The 25,378-nt window shown below is 67.6% G+C and overlaps 2 protein-coding genes across 3 annotated transcripts in view; both read left to right on the top strand.

Annotated features, from left to right (window-relative positions):
* SPEG (striated muscle enriched protein kinase) overlaps positions 1-19,023 on the top strand; it is a 39,584-nt gene extending 20,561 nt beyond the window's left edge. Inside the window, exons 7-41 of the mRNA XM_075511540.1 lie at positions 218-429; positions 705-793; positions 994-1,175; positions 3,296-3,556; positions 4,827-4,985; positions 5,128-5,317; positions 5,464-5,693; positions 5,873-5,992; positions 6,408-6,512; positions 6,635-6,841; positions 6,969-7,092; positions 7,511-7,683; positions 8,489-8,601; positions 8,818-8,986; positions 9,070-9,163; positions 9,529-9,729; positions 9,877-9,937; positions 10,124-10,201; positions 10,360-10,532; positions 10,636-10,662; positions 10,905-11,057; positions 11,272-11,314; positions 11,410-11,478; positions 11,635-13,819; positions 13,931-14,083; positions 14,155-14,271; positions 14,354-14,521; positions 14,792-14,914; positions 15,114-15,278; positions 15,463-16,135; positions 16,232-16,471; positions 16,544-16,767; positions 17,174-17,249; positions 17,495-17,644; positions 17,947-19,023. Coding sequence (XP_075367655.1) covers positions 218-429; positions 705-793; positions 994-1,175; positions 3,296-3,556; positions 4,827-4,985; positions 5,128-5,317; positions 5,464-5,693; positions 5,873-5,992; positions 6,408-6,512; positions 6,635-6,841; positions 6,969-7,092; positions 7,511-7,683; positions 8,489-8,601; positions 8,818-8,986; positions 9,070-9,163; positions 9,529-9,729; positions 9,877-9,937; positions 10,124-10,201; positions 10,360-10,532; positions 10,636-10,662; positions 10,905-11,057; positions 11,272-11,314; positions 11,410-11,478; positions 11,635-13,819; positions 13,931-14,083; positions 14,155-14,271; positions 14,354-14,521; positions 14,792-14,914; positions 15,114-15,278; positions 15,463-16,135; positions 16,232-16,471; positions 16,544-16,767; positions 17,174-17,249; positions 17,495-17,644; positions 17,947-18,154 — 7,715 coding nt within the window. The 3' untranslated portion in view covers positions 18,155-19,023. The remainder of the gene's footprint in view (positions 1-217; positions 430-704; positions 794-993; positions 1,176-3,295; positions 3,557-4,826; positions 4,986-5,127; positions 5,318-5,463; positions 5,694-5,872; positions 5,993-6,407; positions 6,513-6,634; positions 6,842-6,968; positions 7,093-7,510; positions 7,684-8,488; positions 8,602-8,817; positions 8,987-9,069; positions 9,164-9,528; positions 9,730-9,876; positions 9,938-10,123; positions 10,202-10,359; positions 10,533-10,635; positions 10,663-10,904; positions 11,058-11,271; positions 11,315-11,409; positions 11,479-11,634; positions 13,820-13,930; positions 14,084-14,154; positions 14,272-14,353; positions 14,522-14,791; positions 14,915-15,113; positions 15,279-15,462; positions 16,136-16,231; positions 16,472-16,543; positions 16,768-17,173; positions 17,250-17,494; positions 17,645-17,946) is intronic.
* A 962-nt stretch (positions 19,024-19,985) lies between these two features.
* GMPPA (GDP-mannose pyrophosphorylase A) lies at positions 19,986-24,932 on the top strand. Of its 2 annotated transcripts, XM_075511835.1 has the most exons (12): positions 19,986-20,117; positions 20,186-20,283; positions 20,369-20,472; positions 20,866-21,058; positions 21,229-21,288; positions 21,461-21,591; positions 22,362-22,496; positions 22,662-22,759; positions 22,917-22,963; positions 23,061-23,153; positions 23,244-23,412; positions 23,503-24,932. In XM_075511835.1, the coding sequence occupies exons 1-12, from the start codon at positions 20,075-20,077 to the stop codon at positions 23,601-23,603; spliced, it is 1,272 nt and encodes a 423-aa protein (XP_075367950.1). In that variant the 5' UTR covers positions 19,986-20,074; the 3' UTR covers positions 23,604-24,932. The 2 variants fall into 2 exon arrangements, with proteins under 2 accessions (XP_075367950.1, XP_075367951.1); XM_075511836.1 differs by lacking the exon at positions 20,186-20,283 and having other exon boundaries at positions 20,031-20,117.
* Positions 24,933-25,378: the final 446 nt, after the last annotated feature.

Raw genomic sequence — 25,378 nt, 5'->3', positions numbered from 1 at the left:
GATATCGCGTCCCCTTATCGTCCCGTGGAGTGCTTCTCACCCCCTCCCCCTGCGCGGCCCCGCACCCCTTCGCTGCTGGCTGCTGCCGAGCTGGGATGTGCCGTGGGATGGGCGTCCCCGGGCACCCCTGGGGTGCAGGGTGGTGGGGAGGGGTGCCCTGAGCCTCCTGCCCAGCTCTGGCTGCTGCCAGCTCCTTATCCAGCCTCTCCTGTGGTAGCCCCCGCCGTGGAGCGGCATGGGAACCTGGCACCCCCCCTCGGCCAGGCCAGCCCCATCACCTCGGATGAGGAGTACCTGAGCCCCCTGGAAGAGTTCCCCGAGTCCAGCACCCCCCAGCATCGACCGGCCATGAAGCTGCAGCCTAGAGCCGAGCATGGGGCTGCCCACGGCTCCCCGGAGAGCACCTTCAAGGCTGCACCCACCTTTGAGGTGAGCCGACAGCCCCCCTGGGACCTGGCAGAGGGGGAGCAGCGCCCTGTGACCGCAGCCCTGCGGTCCCTGGTGCCAGGAGGTGCCAGGTCAGGCCTTCCTACCCCCTGATCTGGGGTGCTCCCGGCACCTGGGCAGCCTCCACCTCACCAGCTCCCCTGGTACGCCAGGGCTGCTGTTGTGATGGGGGACACACAGTCCTGGGTGCAGTGGTGGGGATGCATGGCCCTGGGTGCAGGCAGATGCTCGCTGCTCTCTGACCCCTGCTTCCCCAGGTGTCCCTGTCGGACCAGTCGGTGCTGGAGGGGCAGGATGTCAGCATGAGCGTCCGTGTCCGTGGGGAGCCCAAGCCCATCATTTACTGGTGAGTCTCGGTGCTTGCTGGGTCACAGCTGGGCAGAGGAGGAGGAGACAAGCATGGTGACCTCCCCATTTGGGGATGGCCAGCTCGGAGCTCTGGTCCTGAGCAGGGTTGGGGGTGGAGGAGAGGGGTCTTTTGGGGACAGCCAGGCTGGGCGTGCAGGGCCAGGCATGACCATGCTGCTCTGCCTGTGTCCGGAGCAGGCTGAGGAACCGACAGCCGGTGAAGTATGGCCGCCGTCACCACGCGGAGGAGGTGGAAGGGGCGCGAGGGCTCTTCACGCTGCACATCCTGGCAGCGGAGCGCACCGACACCGGCTTCTACACCTGCAAGGCTGTCAATGAGTACGGCACCAAGCAGTGTGAGGCCAAGCTGGAGGTCAGAGGTAAAGCTCCCCGAGTGCGTCCCCCCCAGCCCCAAGGGGCCAGCTGGCTCCTGTGCCCTGCATGAGCTGTGTGGGGAAGGGGCCACTGCAGACCCCCCCTTGGCGGTGCTGCGGGAGAAGAGGATGAGCCAGCCTGCCCTTCCCTGCCGCAGCGCAGGTGGGCGCAAGCCGGGGGCGGGAAAGTGGAGCTGCGTGCCTGGGGCTGCCCTCGGAGGCTGGCCCTGCAGCAGAAGGCAGACTGCCCTGCTGCCCCGTCCAGATGTGCGGCCCCATGGCCCTGGATCCCACTGCCCAGCTGTGCCAGGGCCCCCGCCAGCCTGACCCAGAGCCTGCTGCTCCCTGCAGCCTAACTTCACCCCATGTTCCCCTGTCCCCCCATGTACCCGCTGCTGGGGCCGGGTGCTGCCCCTGGCTGTGCAGGGAGGGCTTTTGCCCTTGGTGGCCCTGCAGGGGACATGTCCCCCTGCCCTGCCGTGCCGATAGCTCCCTCCCTCCTTGCCCCAGGCAGCCTGCAAGCTTCGTGTCAGGCACAGGGGAGCTTGGAGAGGTCCCCCCTGCCCATTTCCAGCAATAGCCTGTATGCATGGGACTGGGCTGTCCAGCCCCCTTCCCCGGCCCTGCTGTGGTCCTCCTAGGACCCCAATATATGTGTGCAAATGGGGAGGGGGGGCTCGAGACTGATAACCAGGCTCTGCCTGGCATCCCCCGAGGCCAGGGAAGGAGCCTGCGGGGACGAGTGACGCTGCCTCCCTCCTCTTGCCCTTTGCTGTGTGTGCCCTGCTCCCCCCAGCCCTCCCTGCTGACGGCTGCCTGAGCCCCCCGGGCTGCGCCCATCCTGCCCCGGCCTTGGCTGCACTGCTTGTACCCTGCCGGGACCCTGCTCCCAGCCTCCGGCAAAGTGCGGCGGCACGGGGGTGGGAGCAGGAGCCAGCCCTGTGCCCCACGGCCGGCAGGAGCTGGGCTGCGGGGGTGACGGCCCAAGTCCCGGCCCCTCTCGGGGTGCTCGGCAGGTGGCTCCGTGCCTTGGCGCACACTTGCACCCCTCGTGCCGGCGCTGGCGTGTGCGTGTGTGCATGCCGGCCCCGTCGCTGCTGCACTAACCCTTCTGCTTGCTGACTGCGGTTTTTGTCTGTACGCAGGGGGAGTACGATAAGGGGGTGCATCTCTCAGAGCCGTGGCCGCGGGGCTCTTAGTTGGACACCTCTTAGGCAGTGGACCTCACCTTGTGTTATTACCTTCTGCTCCATCCGCCACCTCGTCCTGGATGCACCGCGGGGACGCGCGGGCCCTCGACTGCGGGCAGGGGCTCGCCGGATGGCCGGGGCAGGCGTAACTGAGGCGGGGCGGGGGGAGCGGCAGGGGAGTGCCAGGCACCCCCTCAGCCGGGCCAGGGCGGCCGTATGATGCTGTCTTGTCTCTTGCTCCGTCCATTTGTCCCTGTCTGCGTGTTCTGCCGCTCCTCTCCTTGCTGCCCAGGGAAGGGGAGCAGGGAGCTGAGCCCACGGTCGTCCCACGGTCGTCACCGTGCCGGCCGGGGCTGTAGAGAAGGGGCTGCGGCACAGTGGCAGCTCTGCAACGGTCACCTCAGAGCATGGGGGACAGGAGACCCTGGGGACCCCCCCAGGGGAGCACCCTGCCCCAGCTACAGCGGGGAGGGAGAGCATCGGCCCCTTTGGCTTCACAGTGGCCACCCAGGCACTGGCCTGGCCACCGCGAGATGTCCCTCGCAGCCCCAGGGCTCGGGGTCCGCCCGGAGCACCCCCTGGCTCCGGGTCTCTTCTCCCCGGGGAGGGGGCTTGGCGGGGGGGTGGGCTGCGAGGCCGTGACCCTTTTTTTGTAGCTCTAATAAAATCTGTTTGGTAAAGCGCTGTGTGGTGTGTTCCTGGCACGGACACCTCCTCTCACCCCCGGCCCCCTCCCCGGCTCAGCTCCGCTTTCCACATCTCGCCCCCCACCCCGCCCTTCCCCGCTGCACTCCCTGCCCGCCACGCCAGGCCCCCTCCCCGCATGCCCCCTTGCCCCGCACGTTCCCCCCTCCATCCCCGCCACCCCTCATGGTTGCTTTTCAGTTGCTGAGACGCGTCTCTCTCTCTTTCTCTCTCTCCCCCCTTCCCGGGCAGCTCGCCCCGAGTGCCAGTCCCTGGCCATCGTGGTTCCCCTGCAGGACGTGGTGGTCGGGGCGGGGGAGCTGGCACTCTTTGAGTGCCTGGTGGCTGGCCCGCCAGACATGGACGTGGACTGGCTGTCCCGGGGCCGGCTGCTCCAGCCCGCCCTGCTCAAATGCAAGATGCATTTTGACGGGCGCAAGTGCAAGCTGCTGCTCACCTCCGTGCACGAGGACGACAGCGGGATCTACACCTGCAAGCTCAGCACTGCCAAAGGTAAGCGGCGGTCACGCAGCTCCCTGGGGGGGGTCTCGCTCGGGGCTTGGCCCTAGGGGGGTGCTGGGGGTGGGCAGCCCCCCTTGCCCCTGGGTTTGGGGCTCTGGTCCCCCCAGGATGTAGCTGTGAGTGCTGGAGGTGGGGGCCAGGGGGACAGGGAGTGGTTGGTGCTCCAGGAGCTGGGGAGCTTTCCCCGGCTGGGAAACCTGGTGTGCATCAGTCCTTGGGCTCCAGCACCCTGAGGCCTGCAGCCCTGTCCCATCCCACTCAGCTCCTCCGCCGGCATGCATGCAGCTCCCAGAAACATGGGGGAGCAGCCCTGGAGCCCAACTGTCCCTGTTCCCTGGCTCCAGAGCCTCCAGGCACCTGGCTCCGGTACCGACCTGTCTCTGCTGGCCTGGGAGGTGGCAGGGGCAACGGGCAGGGGAGTCAGGGCCACCCACCCTCTCCCACCGAGCCATCGCGGGAAGAGCAGCAGGACCCGGCCTCTGTCCCATGGCTCCGACACCCCCCTGTGCCTGTGCATGCTGCACACAGCCTCCGTCCCCCGCAGCGGGGCAGGGACAAGGGTCCCTTTCCCATTCCCCAGCCTGCCTGGGCAGACCCTCAGCAGTAACCCAGGCTGCGGTGGGTGCAGGGGGCAGTGGCATCGCCAGCACCCTGCGGCTGGTGCCCGTGCATCCCTCCATGGAGGAGGATGTATGCCTGCGGGGATTTGAGGGCAGCAGCAGTTTTGGGTGCAGGGAGGTGAGGCTGTGCCTGACCAGGGTGTCAATCCCTGCCCGGGGTGGGCGATGACACCATCATTGCAAAGCGGTCCCTGCCGCAAACCCCCTCATCTGGAGCATCCAGCCTGTGCCCGTCCCCATGCTGCCCCCGGGTGCTGCAGGTGCTGGCGTTGCCTGCTTCAGCATCACCGCCCTGTCCCCAAGGGCCAGCTGCGGCCCCCTGCCCTACGGGGAGGACAGGGCATCCTCCCGCCCCACCTTGCTGCTGGCATCTGAACTGCTGTGAAGGGAGGAAAGAGGCATCCCGCTGCCAGCAGAGCCCCGGCCTTGGGCACAGGGACCTTGCACACCCTTGTCCCTGCCCCATGCAGGGACAGAGCCTGGCACCCAGCACCCCCGGGCTCAGCCCCCGCCAGGCATGGGGTACGCTCAGCTACAGCCATGTTGGCTGCTGGGGCTGCAGCCGGGGCAGTCGCAGGCTGCCTCCTGCCCTGCACACACGCGTGCCGTGCAGGGCTCACCTCTACCCCCTCTCCTTGCAGACGAGCTGACCTGCAGCGCCCGGCTGACAGTGCAGCCCTCCGTGCAGCCGCTCTTCACCCGCAAGCTGGAGGATGTGGACGTGGTGGAAGGGCGGACGGCGCGTTTCGACTGCATGATCAGCGGGACTCCCCCCCCGGTGGTCACCTGGACCCATTTTGGTAACCCCCAAGCCCAGAGAGCTTGCCCAGGGCCCTGCAGGGAGACCTCTCCCCATCCCCTTGGGGGCTGCACCCAAGGGCTCGTGCCCAGCCGGGGCTGGGAGGGGTGCTGATGCTGATGCTGGTGTGTTTCTCTGTGCAGGCCAGCCAGTGCAGGAGGGAGAGAATGTGCGGATTCAGCGGGACAGGGGGCTGCACTCGCTGGTCATCGTTCACGTGGGCAGCGAGGACGAGGGGCAGTACGTGGTGACTGCCAGGAATGCCCACGGCCACGTGGAGTGTTCTGCCGAGCTCTACGTGGAGGAGCCGCGGCCGTCTGCCGCCTCCCAGATGTAAGAGTCAGGGGTCTCCCGGATCTGCATCCTCCCTGCTTGCTCCCCCCTGGGATTTTGGGGACAATAGGCTTGTGCAAAGCCTGGAGTCGGGGCTGGGCTGGGGGCACCGTGCTCCTGCCGCAAGCATGTGCGGACTCTTGCAGCTCCAAGCTGGAGAAGATGCCGTCCATCCCGGAGGAGCCGGAGCAGGCGGAGACGGAGGCAGAATGTTTCACCATGCCCGATTTCCTGAAGCCGCTGCACAACCTGGACGTGGTGGAGTCGAAGGAGGCCGTGCTGGAGTGCCAGGTGGCCGGGCTGCCCTACCCCTCCATCACCTGGTTCCACAATGGCTCCCGCATCGACAGCACCGATGACCGCAAGATGATGCAGTGTAGGGCTCCCCGCTGCCCTCCCTGCCCCCTTGGGGTCCCTCTGCCCAGGGTGGAGGAAGGGGGGACACCCCGAGAGGAGACATCACCCCCCAGACCTTCATGCCCTGTGAGGCAGGGAGGGGAGCTCTGTGCCGCTTGGCTGGCGGGGACTTACCTGTGTCCCCCTGTTCCCCCCCAGATAAGGATGTCCATCGCCTGGTGTTCACGGCCGTCAGCCACGCGCATGCTGGCGTCTATAAAAGCGTCATCGCCAACAAAGTGGGGAAAGCCACGTGCTACGCACACCTCTATGTCACCGGTAAGCAGCAGCGGGCACCACTGGGACATGCGGCCACTTGCTGCCGCCCTGCCAGGCTGTGCCCTGGGGCTGGGGGTGGGTGGCCCTGTAGCGGGGTCCTAGGGTGATAGGATCACAGGGCAGTTCGGGTTGGAGGGGACCTCAGGAGGTCTCTAATCCGACTTAAAAGCAGGGTCAGCTGTGCAGTCCTTGCCTTGCGGGGTCAGGACCCACTCCTGGATCCCCAGCTCCCACATGGGACTTTCTGGCAGCACCAGCCCCCCAGGGGCTGCCGCGCTGAGCCCCCACCGGGGAACCAGTGAGGGTCCTGGCCCCAGCCATCCCCTCCAGCCCGCGTCTCCCAGGGCGTAAGGCAGACGCCCCGAGGAGCTGTGGCGGTGGCCATGCTCACACACCTGCCCACCTCCCCACGCAGACGTGGTGCCGACGCCCCCGGACGGGCCCCCGACCGTGGCCTCAGTGACCGGCAGAGCCATCACGCTGACCTGGAACAAGCCCAAGTGGCTGGACACCGCCATAGGTGAGGGGGCTGGGGCTGGGCAGGGGCTGGGCAGGAGGTGGGCAGGGGGTGGGCAATGCCGTGATGGGGCGCACGGGCCAGCCCGATGCCAGGGGCTCTGCACCGACCCTGTCCCCCTGCAGACCCCAACTCAGTGACCTACGTGGTGCAAATGCAAGTGCTGGGCACGACGCAGTGGCTGGTGCTGGTGGCCGGCGTACGGGACACCACCTACACGGTGCACGGGCTGACCAAGGGTGCCCAGTACCTCTTCCGTGTCATCACCGCCACCCCCAAGACCAACAGCAAGCCCTCCCCGCCTGTGGGGCCTGTGCAGCTCCTGGACCGGGGTGAGAGGGGCAGTGGGGAGGGGACAGGTGGCTGGGCTGGAGGGGTCTCTGTCCCTGGTGCGGTGGTAAGCTGGCCAGGGCTGGGCGACGTGGGGTCCGGACGTGGTGGTGATGATGCGTGTGGCAGGTCCCTACCTGGAAGAGGCCCCGGTCATCCTGGACAAGCCAGATGTGGTGTACGTGGTGGAGGGTCAGCCAGCCTCCATCACCGTCACCATCAACCACGTGGAGGCCACTGTCACCTGGAAGAGGTAGGACATGGCGCCGCGCCCGTTGCCTGCCCCATGCCCAGCATCACCCCACAGGCTGTACGAAGAGGGGCTCCCACACCAGCTCCCCATGCAGCCGGCGGTGGGTGGGGGGTCCTTCCCTGGGGCTGAGGTGGGCGTGCGCACGAGGGTGATGTCCAAGGCTGTGCAGAGCTGCATGGGGGGGGGGGCTTTTTTGGGGGGGGTGCTGTCTGTGGGGTGCTAAGGCTTGAGAGCCGTTCAGGAGACAGAGCTAGCAATGGGGTGCGAGCTGTTTGTGGGGGCTGCGGCGTGGGAGCTGGAGCTGGGGCTGTCTGTGGGTCAGGCGGTGGCCATGGGGCTGTGGGGTGGGAGCTATCCATGGGGCAGTGGGTCTGGGGCTGCCCGTGGAGCTGTGATGTGGCAGCTGGTGTGCCCACAGGGGCGGGCAGGTGCTGGGGGAGCAGGAGGGCACGTGCGAGGTGACGATGCCGGACGATGACCAGCACTGCCTGCGGCTGCTGCACGTGGGCCGGGGGGCTGCGGGGCCGCTGGCCTGCGAGGTGAGCAACCGCCACGGCACTGCCCGCTGCACCCTCCACCTCCGCCTCGCAGGTAGGTGCCCCCGCGCCGAGGGGCCGTGCCCCTCTGCCGGGGGGTGGCATCGCCCTACGGTGCTCCAAGCCCGTGTGCCGTGGTGGGGGGCATTGCCCCTGCAACTGCTCCATGGTGCCCCATGCCCACGTGCCATGGGGGCACTGCCCCATAGCATGGCACTGCCTCTCGGTGCTCCATACTCGTATGCCATGGGGATGCTGCTCTGTAGGGTGGCAATGCCCCATGGAGCTGAAAACCCATGAACCGTGTGTTGATGCTGCTGCCTGCTGTCCTATACCCATATCTGACTTGGGGAGAATGTCCCATGTGCTCCATGACCATGGCGTGGCACTGCCCCATGGTATCCCTCAGCCACGTGCCATGGGTGGCACTGCTGCAGGGTGTCCCATACCTGTGTATAATGGGGTGGCACTGCCCCACGGTGCCCTATGGCCAAGAGCCATGGGGGACACCTCCACAATGCCCCACAGAGCTGTCACGGGTGGCACTGCCCTACGGTACCCACATCCATATGTAACGGGGAGATGCAACCCCACAGTGCCCCATGCCCATGTGCCATGAGTGGCACTGCCCCATGGTGCCCCACACCAATGGGTGACTGCCCCACGGTGCTGCAGGCACATGCCATTGGTGCCCTGCCCCGTAGTGTCCCGCTCCCATGTGCCAATGCACTGCCCCATGGCCCTCCATGCCCCTATACCATGGGCTGACACTTCCTCGCAGCGCCCCACAGCCATACACCCCGTGCCAGTGGCAGGGGATGGCACTGCCCCGTGGTGCCCCATGCCCCGTCTCTCGGCAGAGGCACCGCGCTTTGAGTCCATCATGGAGGACATCGATGCCCAGGAAGGGGAGACACCGCGCTTCGCCGTCGTGGTGGAGGGGAAACCGCTGCCGGACATCATGTGGTACAAGGTGGGCTAGGATCCCCCCACCCCCTTCCTGACCCACAGGCCCCCCAGACCCACATCCTCCACTGCCTCACCTGGGTCGCTGTGTTGGGGCTTTGGGGTGGTGTTCACCCCCGGTGATGCAGGATGTGCCGCATGACCCATCTGCGGGGAAAGGGTGGTGGGAGCTGGTTGGGGATGGGATGGGACGGGACCCCCCTGACGCCCCTGCCACCCCCAGGACGGGGAGCTGCTGGAGGAGAGCAGCCACCTGAGCTTCGTGTACGAGGACAACGAGTGCTCGCTGGTGGTACTGGGCGCTGCCGAGCCCGACAGCGGCGTCTACACCTGCACGGCCAAGAACCTGGCTGGGGAGGTCTCCTGCAAGGCGGAGCTGGTGGTGCGGGCAGGTACGGCCGGCCGGCCCCCCAGCCCTGGGGGGCAGAGCCTGGGTGCCTGGCTTGCCCCCCGCCAGCGCCTTCTCTTCCCCCAGCCCAGCCCGCTGCCGATGCCACCATGGAGGAGGAGGCACTGCACAAGGCGCGACGCCTTACCGACTACTACGACGTGCACGAGGAGATCGGGAGGTATGGGGCCGCTGGGCCGGTGGGCAGCAGGGCACCCCGGGTACCGCAGGGACAGGGGTGCTGGAGCCAGGCTGCACCCCGGGGCTCCGTCCCTCGGGACTTTCTGAGCTCCACGGTACACCAGATCCCGATGTGCTGGGGCTGCTCTCAGCCTTTGTTGGATGCCCCGGTGCTGGCTCAGGGCGGGGAGCCGGGGCGGCAGAGCAAAGCCAGGCCTGAGGTCTCTCCGTGGATGGTCCTGGAGGGCTGCTGGGGCTGCAGGCAGCTCCCTGTGGAGCGGGCACCTGCCCCAGCTGCCCAGGGAAGGGGAGGTCTCCTGCTCCCCCACCTTCTTATCCCCCCCTGCTCCCATCACCGCATTGCAGGGGGGCTTTCTCCTACCTGCGGAGGGTGACGGAGAAGAGCAGCCGGCTGGATTTTGCCGCCAAGTTTGTCCCCGGGAGGACCAAGGCCAAGCAGTCGGCGCGCCGGGAGCTGCACATCCTCTCGCAGCTGGACCACGAGCGCATTGTCTTCTTCCACGATGCCTTCGAGAAGAAGAATGCCGTCATCATGGTCATGGAGCTGTATCCTCCGGGCGCTGCTTTTGGGGAGGGGAGGGGAGGCTTTTGGGGAGGACGGGTGGGCAGAGTGGGTGCAGAGGAGCTGGGTGCCCAGGAGGGTGCAGGGTGCAGCAGGGCACGGAGTTTCTGTGTTCCTTGACCGGGGGCCAGCTGCGCCAAGGAAGAGCTACTGGACAGGATGGCGAGGAAGCCCTCGGTGTGCGAGTCCGAGGTGGGTGAAACCTGGGGGGGCAAAGCGATGGGGGAGGGAGGGAGCCTGGGGACACCGGGGTCTGTCCCAGCCCAGGGACGTGCAACACTCATCGTAGCAGGCTATGGCCCGCACCCTCCTCTGCACGGGGCCAGCGTGGGGCCGACCCACGCTCGGGGCACCCGCCCTCCCTCTGCTCTCTTGCAGGTCCGGTCCTACATGCGGCAGGTCCTGGAGGGGATCTGCTACCTGCACCAGCACAGCGTCCTGCACCTGGACATCAAAGTGAGTGCGGGGCTCTCCCGCTCCCTCCCGCCCCGCGCCTGCACGGACAGGCTCCTGCCGCGCTGCGGGGGGCTCGGTCCTGCTGACGGGGGACATCCCTTCCCCGGGGGAACCCCTGCCTCCTGCCAAGCTCCCCTCCGCCCCGCGCTGTCCTGTAGCCAGAAAACCTCCTGATGGCGGATTCAAGCAGCGAGCAGGTCCGGATCTGCGACTTCGGCAACGCGCAGGAGCTGACGCCTGAGGAGCCACAGTACTGCAAGTATGGTACCCCCGAGTTCGTGGGCCCCGAGATCGTCAACCAGAGCCCCGTCTCCAGCGTCACCGACATCTGGTAAGGGCGTCCCTGGGGTGGACGGTGGGCTCCCCGCCGTGCCGGGAGGGACTGGGCGCCCTGGAGGGCTCGTGCTGTGCGGTAACCGCTCTCCTCTCCGCAGGCCCGTGGGGGTCATCGCCTACCTCTGGTAAGTGCCCTGCCGGGCCCCCACGGGAGGGACCCCCGTCCTGCCCCCTTGCTGGTTGCAGTGCTGGGGCTGCGGCCATGCACATCGCTCCTTGCAGACTCGGCCTCCTCCCTGGCTGCTCCTGCCTCTGCCCTCCCCATGGCACCGGGGCTGGGGTCCGGGGTCCTGTCCTTGGTCCCCCGTGCTTGCCATGCTGTTCCCCATGTCCTTCCGGCCCGATGACAGTGTCCCCTCCTCGGCAGCCTGACGGGGATCTCCCCCTTCGTGGGGGAGAACGACAAGACGACGCTGATGAACATCCGCAACTACAACGTGGCCTTCGAGGAGAGGATGTTCCAGGGGCTCACCCGGGAAGCCAAGGGCTTCGTCATCAAAGTGCTGGTCAATGACAGGCTGTGAGTGCTACGGGGTCCCCGGCCCCCACCCCTCCAGCGTGCGCCTTGTGCTCAAGGGAGGGTGGGGACCCCCGTGCATCAGGGTGCCCGAGGGCAGGCTGGCTGCACAGCCCTGCCAGGGTGCAGCACGGGCAGCCAGACCCTCCTGCCCTTCCCCGCGCTGGCCAAAGCCCCCCAGCCCGGGCAGTTCTCACCCAGCGGTGTTGGTTCACAGGAGACCCAATGCGGAGCAGACCCTGGAGCATCCCTGGTTCAAGGTGAGCCTGGACAGGGACCCAGCGCCCAACGGCAGTGGGGTTCCCCTGAGCCTGCTGTAGGCTCCGTGGGACACCGCTGTCCCCTCGCCCTGCAGACGCTGGCCAAGGGGAAGGTCATCAGCACCGACCACCTAAAGCTCTTCCTCTCCCGTCGGAAATGGCAGGTGAAGGCAGGAGCTGTGGCAGGAGGGGGGCAGGCAGAGCTGCGCGCTGGGCGGGACGGGGTGGTGTGTGCTGGGCAGGACGGGGTGACGTGCCCCGGGCAGGATGATGCCATGCCGCCTGCCTGGGCCTGATCCAGCCCTCTCTGCCGGCTGCAGCGCTCGCAGATCAGCTACAAGTGCAACATGGTGCTGCGGCCGATCCCGGAGCTGCTGGAGGACACGTCCAACCACCTCTCCATCGCTGTGCCCCGGCACCTCAAGGAGTCGCCGGCGCTGTCATCCTCCTCAGACTCGGATGACCTGGACGAGCTGCCCTGTATCCCCATGCCGCACCAGGTGGAGTTCTCCGGCTCCCGCATGTCGCTCAATGAGATCCCCACGGACGACGAGGCCATTGGGCCATCCGAGGGGCCGCGGCTGGAGGGGGTCGCACCAGGGGACGTCTCTGCCATGGACTGGCAGAGCCAGGGTGCGGGAAAGCCCGGGGTAGCCCTGGGGAAGCGGCCGAGGGGCGCCGGGCCGCGGCGGCCGTGCGTGGAGGCGGAGGCGCCCGGCTCCTCTGATGAAGAAGCCCCCGAAGCGCAGAAGCGGCCGGAATACCCCCGCAAAGCCATGAGGAAGGGCTCCAGCCTGGAGTCCCCGGGGAGCGCCCGGCGGGGAGAGCTGAAGAGGGGCGGCTCGGCTGACAGCGCCCTGCTGCTCCACCAGCCCCCAGGGACCGAGGAGGGGGCCGAGGCGGGCCGGGAGCCCTGCCGAGCCCTGGCCAAGGCAGCCTCCATGGAGCTGCCGCGGCGGAAGGGGGCCTGGGGGGAGGACGATCACGCCCAGCGCCTGGAGCTGATGCGCCAGCGGCTGCTGCGGGGCGGCCCCGGGGACGGCAAGGTCAGCGGCCTGCGGGGTCCCCTCCTGGAGACCCTGGGGGTCGGCCCCGACAAGAAGGTCCTGCGGCCGACCCGGTTGGAGCCGCCGGCGCCGGCAGTGCCGCGGCTGGTGCGGGCGGCCTCCAGTGAGGCCACGTCGCTGCGCCTCCTCCCCGCTGAGCACCAGCTGCAGAAGAGCAGCTCCTTCAGCCACGGGGATGCCGAGCCCGTCGTCCGGCACCGCCGCTCCGGCGCGCCCCTGGAGATCCCGGTGGCCCGCCTGGAGGCCCAGCGGCTCAAGGAGTCCCCATCGCTCTCGGCCCTCTCTGACACCCGGCCCCCAGTGTCGCCGGACGCCCCCAGCCCACCCACCCCCCCCGTGGTGGAGACCGCCATCCCCCGAGCCCCCGCTGCCAAGGCTGCCCTGGGGAAGAGGCGCGTCCCCGAGGAGCGTGGCCAGCCCAGGGCCAGCACGGCCACCACCACCACAGGGAAGAAGCCCACAGCTGGAGGGCAGGAGGAAAAGACGCCCACCAAGGCCGCTGGAGCCAGCGGGGAGGGGGCTGCCAGGACGGGAGCACCTGCCCCACCGCAGCCCCTGGCTCCCGGCACCCAAGCCCCCAAAACGTCTTCCTACGCCAAGGTCATGCAAGCCATGGGAGCCGTGCGAGGCGGGGAGCCAGCCACCGAGGAAGCCTCCCGGCCCCCACCGGCCACCCCCGCCGAGCCCCCCGCGCCAGCACCAGCACCGGCATCAAGGAGGGAGGTGCAGCCTGCCGGCTCCGCCAGCTCCCTGCTCATCCAGGACATCGACTCGGAGGAGGTCTTCGAGGCCAAGTTCAAGCGGGGCCGGGAGTCATCGCTCAGCCGGGGGCTGAAGCTCCTCACCCGCTCCCGCTCCGAGGACCGGCACCTGGCCGGCCCCCCGGCCCGCGATGAGGGCATCTACCGTCCCACACCGGCCGGTGTGCCCCTGGAGCTGCGCAGGGACCGGCCCACCGGGCTGGCAGCCAAGTCCAAGTCGGTGCAGGACCTGCACGAGGTGGAGAAAGACAGGGGCTTCCTCCGGAGGATGTCCGTACTCCTCAGGAGGACCCCACCTGCAGAGAGGAAGAAGAGCAGGGGGGAGGACGGGGGCAGCGAGACCCCATCCAGCGGGCGCCGCTTCTCCTGGAGCCTGGCCCTGGGTGGCTCCAAGGAGCGGAGGGACTCGGAGAGCCTCAAGTCAGAGCCGGGGGCCGGCGGGGAGAGCGAGTCGCCGGCGGTGGCCATGCGGAGGAAGATCAGCGCCACGGTGGAGCGGGTCTCCGCGCGGCTGCGCAGCCTGTCGGACGAGCGGCCCGAGGGCGAGGGGCCCGGGGAGCTCCGCCGTGCCAGCTCCGAGGGGGAGAGCCTGCGGCCAGGGCCCCCCCCGGCGCCCGCACCCTCCTCCGAGTCCCTGTGCTCGGAGAGCAGCGCCCGCTCCTCCGCCTCGGCCAAAGGTGAGCGGCGAGGGGGGCTCCCGCCGGCACCCGGTGGCCCAGCCGCCATGGGCGCGGCAGGCACCGCCACCGCGGCTCGGCCCCGGTCTCAGCTGCCCCGGGTGCCCGCAGGTGGGGGTGAGAGCCAGAAGCGGTCCCGCTGGGAGCGCTGGGGGCTCTCGCGGGGCAAGAAGGAGAAGGTGGCCTCGCAGCCCAGCATCCCCTCCAGCCTGCTGCGGGAGGAGGGACCGGCCGCCGGCCGGCCGCACGCACCCAGCGAGTCGGGTAGGTGCAGCCCTGGGACGGGACGGCGGGTGCCCATCGCTGCCCCAGCCTGACCCCCGCTCTGCTTTCAGATTTCCCCCCCGTTTTCCACATCAAGCTGAAGGACCAGGTGCTGCTGGAGGGTGAGGCGCTGACCCTCTGCTGCCTGCCCGCCGGCAGCCCGACCCCCAGGATCGTCTGGATGAAAGGTGGGGGGCTGCCTGCGCTGCCTCGGTGGGCGAGTGCGGGGGGGGGCATTGTAGCATCCCTCTCCTCTGCTCCCCCCCGCAGACAAGAGGTCCCTGCAGCCGGACAACGCGCTGAACGTCGTCTCCTGCAAGGATGGCCGGCAGATGCTCACCATCGCCAAGGTGTCCAGGAAGGACGCGGGGCTGTACGAGTGCGCAGCCGCCAACGCCCTGGGCACGGCCATCAGCTCCTGCACGCTGGCTGTGGCACGTAAGGATGTGGGGGGGGGGGATCTCGGGGGACAGAGGCGCTGCCCCGAGGGGAGAGAGCACGTGCCAGGCACGCGCCCCGGGGCTGGGGACCAGTCAGAGCAGGTCACTTGAGCTCCGCTCTCCGCATCCGCAAGAGACTGGAACTCGTGAAGGGGGGACAGGCTGGTTTTGCCCGGGCACCTCCAGCATCTCCAAGCCCATGTGTTGTGCTGTCCTCGCCCCGTGGCAGCTCTGCCCTGCCCCTGGCACCCTGTCCGTCCCCTCGCAGGGCTCCCTGGGCGGCCGGGCACCCCGGAGATCCCCCAGAAGTACAAGAACACGGTGCTGGTGCTGTGGAAGCCTGCAGAGAGCAAAGCGCCCTGCACCTACACGCTGGAGCGCAGGCTGGACGGTACGTGGGGCTGCCTCCCGTCCCCCGGGAGCCACAGCCAGAAGGATGGGCTCACACAGGGACACCAAGACAGGACAAAAGTGCCCAATGTCCTTGCTGTCCCCTGGGGCTCGGCGGGGTCCCGGGTCAGGGGTGGGGGACAGGGGGCTGCCCGCTGCCCCTGGTCTGCCCCTGCCTCACCTTGCCCCCGTGCCGGCAGGGGAGCACGAGTGGAAGATCGTCAGCACCGGCATCACCGACTGCTACTTCAACGTGACGGAGCTGCCCCCCGGGAGTGCCGCCAAGTTTCGGGTGGCCTGTGTCAACAAGGCCGGGCAGGGGCCCTACAGCAGCCCCTCAGGGAAGGTGCACCTCGAGGCAGCAGGTGAGAGAGCCCTGTCCCGTGGGGCAGCTGTGGGGTCAGCTGTGGGGCTGAGGCCTCTGGGATGCTCTGGGGGTCCTTGAGTCATAGGGGATCTTCCCCCCAGGGCTTTGGGGAACAGAGTACCGCTTGCACCCCGCTCCTGGCTTACCCGTGCCTGGCTCATACCTCCCTTTGCTCCCCACAGATGCCCGAGCTGCCCCAGCCAAGGACATCGCTGTCCCCGTCCCCGAGAAGGTGGCTTCCAGCCGGTCGACCCAGACGCCCGTGGGGCAGCTGGAGCCACCGGCCGTGGGGGCCACCCCCACCACGCCGCCCCGCAAGCACAAGGGAGTGGTGCAGAAGGCAGATGGGGCGGCGCAGGCAGACGTCCCCCCCGGGGTCCTCCAGCCCCCCACGCCCAGCAAGGAGGGCCCACAGCCGGACCCTGAGCTCCCACCCGACATCACCGTCTGTGTGCCCCCGGAGCTCATGTTCACCCCTCCTCGGACTGTCGCCTCGCCCCACACAGACACCCCCGCCCAGGGCTCCCCCGTGCCCCCCACGGACATGTCTCCCCCGCCTCGGGCCCCGTCGCCTTCCAAGATCTCCCCTGTTTCCCCAGCGTCAACCACCCCTGTCTCAGCCCCCACGCCCTCTCCCACCCCCAACGCGGCACCCGTGCGGAAGATGCCCCCCTACATGGTCACCTCCTTCGTCTCCATGCCCCCCACGTCATCGTCACCACAGGAGCCCCCTGCCACTGCCCCATCCTCCAAGGAGCCCCCGGCTGCGAGCGGGACCCCGGGGGTCAAGGACAGCACGGCACTGCGGCAGGGCGTCCCCCAAAAGCCATACACCTTCTTGGATGAGAAGGCGAGGTGAGGAGTGGTGGGATGGGATGGGATGCTCTGCTGGGGGTGTCCCCCCCACCAGCACCCCACGCCAGGGATGCTGAGCGCTGCCCTGTGCTGCAGGGGCCGTTTTGGGGTGATCCGGCTGTGCAAGGAGAACGCCACGGGGAAACACTTCATGGCCAAGATTGTGCCCTACGAGGCGGAGAGGAAGCAGAGCGTGCTGCAGGAGTACGAGATCCTCAAGGCACTGCACCATGAGCGCATCATGGCCCTGCACGAGGCGTACATCACCCCCCGCTACCTGGTGCTCATCTGCGAGAACTGCGCTGGCAAGGAGATCCTCTACAGCATCGTGGACAGGTATGGGTGGGCGCAGGGCTGCCGGTGACAGCTGCCAGCACGGGGCCACCTGCTGATGCCATTTGCCCCCAGGTTTCGCTACTCAGAGGACGACGTGGTGAGCTACGTGCTGCAGCTCCTGCAGGGCCTCGAGTACCTGCACAGCCGCCGCATCGTGCACCTTGACATCAAGCCGGACAACGTCATCATCTCAGGCATGAACGCCCTCAAGATCATCGATTTTGGCAGCGCCCAGACCTACAACCCCCTCGTGCTGCGGCAGCTGGGGCGACGTGTTGGCACGCTGGAGTACATGTGTGAGTGGGGCACCGGGGGTGCGGTGGCATGGGGACGGGGCACACTCGTGCCCGAGGTGTGTATGTGTGCCGGTGCACGGGGGGGCTTGGGACTGCGGGGGGGTTGAGGTGTCCTTGGGGAAACTGGGGGGTCTTCGAGGTGCTGGGGTGTCTACTGAGGGTTTCTGTAGGGGTGCTGGGCTCAGTGGGAGAGTTTGGGTGCTGTGGGGCAGCTGGGGTATCCTTGGAGGTGCTGGGCTCTGTCAGGGTATTGGGGTGTCAGGTGGGTACAGTGGTGAGGTGCTATGGGTGCTGTGGATGCTGTGAGTGCTGGGGATACTTGGGATGCTGTGGGTGCTGGGGCTGCCGTGGGTGCTGGGGCTGGAGCCCCCTGGTGCGTATGACAGCCCTGCTCCCCTGCCCGCAGCACCGGAGGTGGTGAAGGGCGACCCGGTGGGCTCTGCAGCAGATGTCTGGGGCGTTGGTGTCCTCACCTACATCATGTAAGTGAAGGGGCTGGTGGGACGAGCACCCTGAGGTGTAGTCAGCCCCACCCAGGGCTCAGTGCCATGGGGGACACCAGGCTGGTGGTAGGCCGGGGGATGCTGTAGCCCTGCAGACCCTTCCCAGCTGGACATGGGGATCGAGACCCTGGGCAGCTGTGGCTGTTCCAAATCAGGGATGGGTGGGTAGGGGCTCCCAGGTGCCCTCCCACCGCTGCCCCCCAGCCCGTGCCAACCCCTCACAGGCTCAGCGGGCGGTCGCCGTTCTTCGAACTGGACCCTATCGAGACAGAGAACCGCATCCTGGCAGGGCGCTTTGATGCCTTCAAGCTGTACCCCAATGTCTCGCAGAGCGCTGCCCTCTTCATCCGCAAGGTCCTTGCTGTCCACCCCTGGTGAGTGCCCGGCCCAGGCAGGGAGGACACGCAGCCTCGGACTGCGCCCATGACCGGCCAGGCGGGCAGCTCCCTGCCCCACAGGGACCCTCCGGACATCATCAGTGGGACCCTGGGGTCCATTACCCTGCTCCTGGAGAGCACTGGGATCTCCTGAGGCCAGGACTCTGGGGCCCATCTCTGCTCTTGGAGAGGGCTGGGACCCCCTGGGTGTTGCAGGACAGGCATGGTGGCCGGGTTTGGGGGGCTGCAGTGGCAGTGGGTACCCCGCGGCCCCTGACTCGGCACCGTCCCTGCCCCAGGAGCCGCCCCACGGTGAAGGACTGCTTTGCCAATGCCTGGCTCCAGGATGCCTACCTGATGAAGCTGCGCCGCCAGACCCTGACCTTCACCACCAACCGCCTCAAGGAGTTCCTGGTGGAGCACCAGCGGCGCCGCGGCGAGGCTGTCACCAAGCACAAGGTCTTACTCCGCTCCTACCAGGGTGGCCAGCCGCCGGGGCCGCAGTAGCCAGTGCCTCGGCCACGGCCGCGAGGGGCCGAGGAGCCAGAGGAACATTCCAGGGGCCGCGGGACGGGGCGGCCGAGGAGGAGCCGGGATGCGCCGGGACGAGCCCACGGACCTCATGCACCACCGCTGGGGATGCTGGCGGCCGGCATCTCATTTTGGGGGTGCCGAGGGAGAGGGGAGGTCCTGCCCCTGCCGGCCCGGCGGTGGGGTCTGGCAGCGGGCGGGCGGTGGGAAGCCTTGCTGGGAGGAACGGAGAATGTAGCAGAGGGTCGGGGAAAGGACGGGATGGGGGGCCGAGGGAAGTCTAGGCGGGAGCGGGAGAGTTGCCAGCGCGCCAGCCAGCCCTGGCCAGCGGGTCCCGTCAGCCGTGTGCCTTACACCGCAGCCTGCAGCTGCCCCCGGCCACGGCGCGGGGGTCCCTGCGCTCCCCCCGGTTTGCATGCCAGCGCCCGAGGACTGAGGCTGCTCCAGTGGTTCCTGCAGAGAGGGGCCCGCTCACAGCCCTCCGCCCCCCCCCCGCGGCCCCCCGCCAGCCGCCACAGCCCCGGTCCTCACGGCTGGGAGTGGGGGGCTGCCAGCCCCCCACCTTCCACTCCTCCCAGCCCCGATCCTGGCAAGCGGGTTTGCGGCCCCAGGACTGACGCCGGTGCCTTCCCCGGGGCTGTGGGCTGCTCCCCGCGCCGGGGCGGGGGGGCTGGCCGGCACCCCGCTCCTTTGCAGGGGGGCACCCGCGTGCCACGCGCGCCTCCGGCGCCTGCTCAGGCCCACGCTGCTCACGCTCTGCCTGCCCGGCTCCGGCCCGCGCCCCGCGCCCCGCCGCCAGCCCGCCTGCCCGTCCCCGGGCCCCCCCCGCACTCCCCCCGCTGCCGCCCCCCGGGTGCCTTGCCGAGCCCCGCGCCCCCTCCCCGGCTGGCGGCGAACGCTCCGGCGCGGCCGGGGCGCCCTGGGCGGGGGGGGACGGGGGCGGCGGTGGGACACCCGCCTTCCGGATGCTGCTGTAGCGGTAGGGCTTTATTTATTGACTTTGGGGAGAAGGTCTCTGCCTGTCCCCGTCCCCGTCCCCTCCTCTCTGCCGGGCTCCGGAGTTGCCACCGTCCCCGTGGTTTGGAGCAAGCAACGTGCCAGAGCAGCAATAAAGACCCTGAGCAGCCGGTCCCGTCTCCGTGCCTCGCTGGGAGGGGACGGGGCGGGGGGGCGGGGTGGGCAGAGCAGCCCCCGGCACCTCGGGAGGGTCCTGTCCCAAGATCCGGGGACCCGAAGCCAGGAAGGCTTCCCGGTGGGGCCGGGCTGGGAAGGCTGTCGGAAACTCGGGGAAGGAGCCAGGAAAGCTGCGAAGCGCCGGGGCGGGCGCAGGGCGGGCGGCTCACGGGGCGCTGGCGTCATGGAGCGAAAATACCGGGTGGTGGAGGGCCCGGCGGCGACAGGGCCAGCGGGGGCCGGGCTCCTGCTGGGGACACGGCGGGTGCCGGTGAGAGGACGCCCCGCCGCAGGGACGCGCCCGCCCGGCTATAAATACCCGCTGCCCGTGTGAGGCCGGGCCGCGGCGCTGGCGGGGGCTGCTGCGGGCACGGCGGGGCCGTTCCCCGGGCACAGCGGGGCCGTTCCCCGGGCGGGGCCCGGCCCTGCCCCCGCCGCCCCCTCGCTCCGCCCCCTCGCTCCGCCCCCGGCCGCAGGCACGCGCCCTTGCACGCCCAGGGCCCGCCCCTTGCCCGCGCAGCTCCCTCCTCCCGCCGCTGCGGCGCCCCCTGGCGGTCGGCCGGTGTCTCCGGCAGCACCGCTCGGCGCGATGACGCAGTGAGGGGGAGAGAGAGCTGCGCGCTGACGTGTCGCAGCCACGTGTGCGGAAGCGGCGGGCGGGCCGGGGGAGGCGGGAGCGGCGGCGGGGCCGGGCGGGGGCTGCCGGAGCGGAGCGGAGCCGCGATGCCGCTGAAGGCGGTGATCCTCATCGGGGGCCCGCAGAAGGGTAAGTGCGCCCGGCCCGCGGGGCGTCCCGCCGGCGCCGGCCCCCGCCCACCCGCCTCTGCTCCGCAGGGACCCGGTTCCGGCCGCTGTCCTTCGAGGTGCCCAAGCCGCTCTTCCCCGTGGCCGGGGTGCCCATGGTGCAGCACCACATCGAGGCCTGCGCCAAGGTACGGGGGGCCGGGCCTGGGGCCGGGCGGCCGGGGCCGGGGCCGGGGCCGCCCTCCCCACTCGGCTCCCTGCCGCCCGCGCCAGGTGCCCGGCATGAAGGAGATCCTGCTGATGGGCTTCTACCAGCCCCACGAGGCCCTCAGCCGCTTCCTGGTGTCGGCGCAGCAGGAGTTCAAGATCCCCATCAGGTGGGCAGGAGCCCTCCCGCCCCAGCGGTACCCGTGGCGGCACAGCCCGGCTCGGCCCCTCGCCCGCTTCCCCCGGGCTGGCAGTCCCCAGCCAGAGCCTGGGCGCTGGGCAGGTGGGCCGTGTCCCAGCGTGGGTGGGCACAGCGGGCATCCTGCATTAGTTCTGCCAAATCTCGCTTGCCCTGGGCCCTGCCCTGGCTGGCTCCTGCTCCAAAGATGCCTCTCCAGCACAGCTCCAAGCTGCCACTGCCTCCTTCCCCTGTGCCGACATCCACGTGAACCCCATCGCTGCGTGGCAGGATTGTCTCGCCAGCCCTTCCCTGCCCTGCTGCCGGGCGGTGCCACCAGACCCCCGCTTCCCTAAGCCCTCGCTTTTCCCTGCTTGGCTCGCAGGTATCTCCAGGAGTACGCGGCGCTGGGCACGGGTGGTGGCATCTATCATTTCCGAGACCAGATCCTGTCGGGTGGTGCTGAGGCCTTCTTTGTCCTCAACGCGGACGTGTGCTCAGAGTTCCCCTTGCAGGAGATGCTGGAGTTCCGGCAGCAGCACGGGGATGCGCACAGCTTTGTCATTCTGGGTACCACAGTGAGTGGCAGTGCTGGGGAGCAGAGGAGCAGCGGTGCTCTGCCATGGGCTCATCTAGAAGCCAGTGGCTCCTGCGGTGGATGGGTCCTTGGGTGCGAGCTCCGGGTCTCATCTGCTCTGCATCCGCATGCCTGCTGCTCCACCATTGCTAACACATCCTTGCTCTGCAGGCCAACAGGACGCAGGCGCTGAATTATGGCTGTATCGTGGCGAACGCGGACACGCAGGAGGTACTGGAGGGCCTCAGGGAGCCGGGCACAGGGTGGGCAGCAGGTGCTGCGGGCACCTGCAGCCCAGCTGCGGGCACAGTGTGGGCGCGTGTTCCCGGCATGCTGCAGAGGGTGTGTGACGCCAGCTGTGGGGGCTGCACCCAGGGACTCGCATCTCTGCCCTCGCCTCCAGGTCCAGCACTACGTGGAGAAGCCCAGCACGTTTGTCAGTGAGATCATTAACTGTGGCATCTACTTGTTCACGCCTGACATCTTCCAGCACATTGGCGAGGTCTTCCAGAGGAACCAGCAGGAGCTAGTGCTGTGAGTGCCTCTCTCTGCCCCACGTCCCTCCCACCCCACTGTTTCCTGGGGCTGCAGCAGCACGCTCATCCTCCATTCTTTCTCTATCTTCTCTTCTCCTCTGCCATCACCCACTTGTTTCCTGGTCCTGCACCAGCTGTCCTTACCTTGGGTAAGTCTCCCTCTGTGTCTGCACTGGCTGCTCTCCGGGCTGGATTGTCCCTAGCAGAAATGCATGCTTTCGTCCCTGCTCCAGGCTACTCTGCAAGGCTGCTCTTTCCTCTGCTCCCCTCCTGGCCAGCTTGAGACTCCCCCTCTCCCTTCCTCTCCTCCCACCCCATCTTCATTGAGCTCTGGACAAGGGGCTGAGCAGGCCTTTCACCTGGGAATGCTCTGCTCCCGCCTCCAGCTCTCTGCACCAGCAGCCTGTCACCTGGCATCTCCACCACCACCCAAGCAAAAATCCAGCTGTGCAGGGCTCTGGAACGGGGGCAGGATTGTACGCTGCGGTGCTCGTACACCCACCTGGACTGGGTGGGGCTCTTGCACCATCAACTTCTGGCTAAGAGCTTGGTTCAGCTGGCAGAGCCCCATCCCTCTGCCGCTGTGGGGCTCAGCAGGGCTGGGCAGGCCTAGCCTGATGGCTGGGGCTGTCCCCACCTTTGGGGGAAGTGCATGGCTGGGAAGGAGTCCAGGATCACTGGAGCCCGCAGATTTGGGGAGGGTAGCTGCTGGGTCCCTGGCTGAGGCCGTGAACTGGGATGGGTGTCTAACGGGCCTCTCGCTTGCAGAGAGGAGAGCTCCAATGGCTGGCAGCGTGCAGAAGTGATCCGGCTAGAGCAAGACGTTTTTACGGCACTGGCTGGGAGCGGCAAGCTCTATGTCTACAAAACGGATGGCTTCTGGAGCCAGATCAAATCAGCAGGGTAAGGGCTGGGGCTAGAGCTAGCGCAGCAGGGGCATTGAGTGGTCCGTACCAGAGATGGGAGATGAGGGGGCCCAGGGGTGGGTGGGGGGTGCTGAATTCAGACCCTCCTCTGCCTTGGTAGTGCCAGAGAGGTAATAACAATCGTTTGCTTTTCGTCCTCCAGCTCTGCTATCTATGCCAGCCGCCTTTACCTGAACCAGTACAGCAAAAGCCACCCGGAGAGGCTGGCCCAGAACAAGCCTGGAGGCCCTGTCATCCGAGGTACCCCTCTGACACCCCCCACTGCCTTGGGGGCTGCCCCGTGTGAGGACAGGGCAGCCTTGGGAGGAAGTGGAACCCATGGGCAGGACCTCCCCTGATCCGAGCGGCGGGTGCTCATGTGAGCTGCCTCTCCTGACACAGCTGCCTTGTGTTGCAGGGAACGTGTACATCCACCCAACAGCCTCCATCGACAGCACTGCGGTGGTGAGTGCAGGCCTGCAGGACTCTGCAGCAGGGTGACGCTCAGGGGAGCTGAGGGTGCCGTTGTCCTTGACCTTATCACCTCCCTCTGTCCTCATAGCTGGGCCCCAACGTCTCCATTGGGGAGGGGGTGACGGTAGGAGCTGGTGTGCGTGTGCGAGAGTCCATTGTCCTGCACGGCGCCTCGCTCCATGTAAGTAGAGTTTGTCTGAGGGTGTGGCTGTCAACCCCTACCCCTTGCAGGGAGGCAGCAGCACCCTTCACCTCCACTCCTTTGCCCCAGGACCACACCTGTGTCCTCAATACCATCGTGGGCTGGGACAGCACCATCGGGCGCTGGGCCCGGGTTGAAGGAACGCCCAGTGACCCCAACCCCAACGATCCCTATGCCAAGATTGACAGCGAGACCCTCTTCCGGGACGGGCGCCTCACACCATCCATCACAATCCTGGGTACGTCCTACCTGCACCCAGCTGCCCTGGCCCCATGCAGTGGGGCAGAGTCTCTCCCCTCCTGCTAACCCACTGACGCTCTCCCCGCAGGCTGCAGCGTCACCATCCCTGCTGAGGTCGTTATTCTCAACTCCATCGTCCTTCCTCACAAGGAGCTGAGCCGCAGCTACAAGAACCAGATTATCCTGTGAGTCAGCTGCTCGCTGGGTTGGAGGCGGGTGGCCAGTACCAGCCCCCCACAGCAAGAGCCTGTGCTGGGGGCTTCACCTCCTGGGACATTCCCAGCACCCCCAGAGGGGTAGGTGCAGGCCAGGAGCCCTGCAAGTGCCTGACTCCTAGTCCAGACAGACATTAAAGCTGGTGAGCATCAGCCTCGCGTGCTGCTTCTCTTGCAGCCCAGGGACCAGCCCTGGGGCAGGGTGAAGGCTTCGGGGACAGCACGTGGCCCTGGCACCAGGCTGCATGCCTGTGCAGAGAGCCCTGGGCTGGGGCTGGTGAGGGAGCACTTGCTGCCTGCAGTATCTCAGGTCCTGAGCTTTGGGTGTTTCTCCGCCAAAGGGCCCTACCAGCACGGTCTTGCCCCCCCTCACCAGGCTCTCCCTACTCTGCAGAAGTTGCTGGTCTGCAACTTCCTGGAAGGTCTTGGCCCATCTCAGAGGCCGGGGAGCTTCGACTGTGCCTGTTCTGCATAGGCAACCCACCCTGCAGGAGCTGGTTGTGAGGATCCCAATTTCAACAGTGTGATTGCAACAGCCTGATCTGGGCTCCTGCCTACCATTGGGAAAACAGAGCAGCACCGGGCTATCCTGAGGGTAGTGGTGCACAAGGGCTGGGTTGGACAGGCAAGCTGCTGGCCCTGGAGGGAGCTGCAAAAGCACCCTTCCCCCAGCACCACCTCCGGCCCCCAAGGGCTCAGTATGAGCCAGGAGAGCTGCCAGCCCTGCCGAGCCTCCTCCCATCAGGCTGAGACCTGCAGAGGCTGCCTAGGCAGGGCTCACAGTGATGGCAGCGGGCCCCTGCTACCCTGGTGGGCCAACAGCCTCTGCACCACCATGGCTGCAGCTTGGGGGGTTCGCTGCATGTCTCCCCTCGCACCAGTCCTGTCTCCAGGGCACCGGAGCAATCAACTTAATGTGTGCAGGTGGCAGAGATAGACCACCTTGCTGTGTCTCAAAAAACCCTGGTTTTATTGAAGGCAACTCCCTGCTGATCCTGGCACGCTATGTCTGTGGTAACCAACACTGCCCTTTATCCACTTCCCTATCTTCTCCTCTGGTTTTGGAGCTCTGTGCTAAAGCCCCACACTCTGCCAAGGGCCCCATTGCACCTCTCACCTTCAGTGAGGCACTGCATTAGGGATTCTCCATCCATCCATCCAGTGCCACCCCAGTGCGACAGATTTGCAGTAAATCCTTGTTCCCAGCCCTTTGCGTTCTTGTCCCAGTTCTCCTGTGGTCCTGGGCAGGGATTAGCTGTTCCCTGACTTTAAGCACATTAAAATGCTTCAGTTTTGCCTCTGCCTTGGATGTGCTAATTTCCTTGCCCACTGGTGAACACCCATGTGCTGGGGGAAACTGAGCCAAAGTGCTTGCTTTCAGCATTGTACATGAGTTTTCTCCTGTGTCCTGCATCTGGCCTGGGTTTTAGTATGGACAAAGGTTTCTCAGCTGCTGGACACAGCCCTGGGGCAGTTCTTAGCCCTGTTGTGTAAGGCCCCTTTTCCCTAAGCTCCCCTTGTAGCAGCAGTCCCTGGTGCAGAGTTATCAGGGGGACAAGCCCTGCCTAGGCCCTTGCCCATTACAGCGTCAGCCAGCTTCCCCCTCTGGGAGGGAGAGGGAGCTGTGCATCCCAGCCCTGCCTGGGCTTTGCAGCTCCAGCACCGGGGCTGGAGGGGAGGAAGGAGTTAAAGGGGCCTCTGCTGAGGTGCCAGGAAGTCTGGAAATGCTTTAAGGTTGTCCTGCCCTGA

The sequence above is a fragment of the Mycteria americana genome, chromosome 9 (genome assembly GCF_035582795.1).
Source record: "Mycteria americana isolate JAX WOST 10 ecotype Jacksonville Zoo and Gardens chromosome 9, USCA_MyAme_1.0, whole genome shotgun sequence".
Taxonomy (NCBI): domain Eukaryota; kingdom Metazoa; phylum Chordata; class Aves; order Ciconiiformes; family Ciconiidae; genus Mycteria; species Mycteria americana.
The sequence above is the reverse complement of the archived record's forward strand: the minus strand, read 5'-3'. Positions and strand labels throughout refer to the sequence as shown.

Excerpts from the sequence above, each read along its gene's own strand:
- GMPPA (XM_075511835.1), top strand. The coding sequence starts at position 20,075 with ATGCCGCTGAAGGCGGTGATCCTCATCGGGGGCCCGCAGAAGG. Across the intron at positions 20,284-20,368 it reads ACATCGAGGCCTGCGCCAAG|GTGCCCGGCATGAAGGAGAT; the intron begins GTACGGGGGGCC and ends CGCCCGCGCCAG. Across the intron at positions 21,592-22,361 it reads AACCAGCAGGAGCTAGTGCT|AGAGGAGAGCTCCAATGGCT; the intron begins GTGAGTGCCTCT and ends TCTCGCTTGCAG.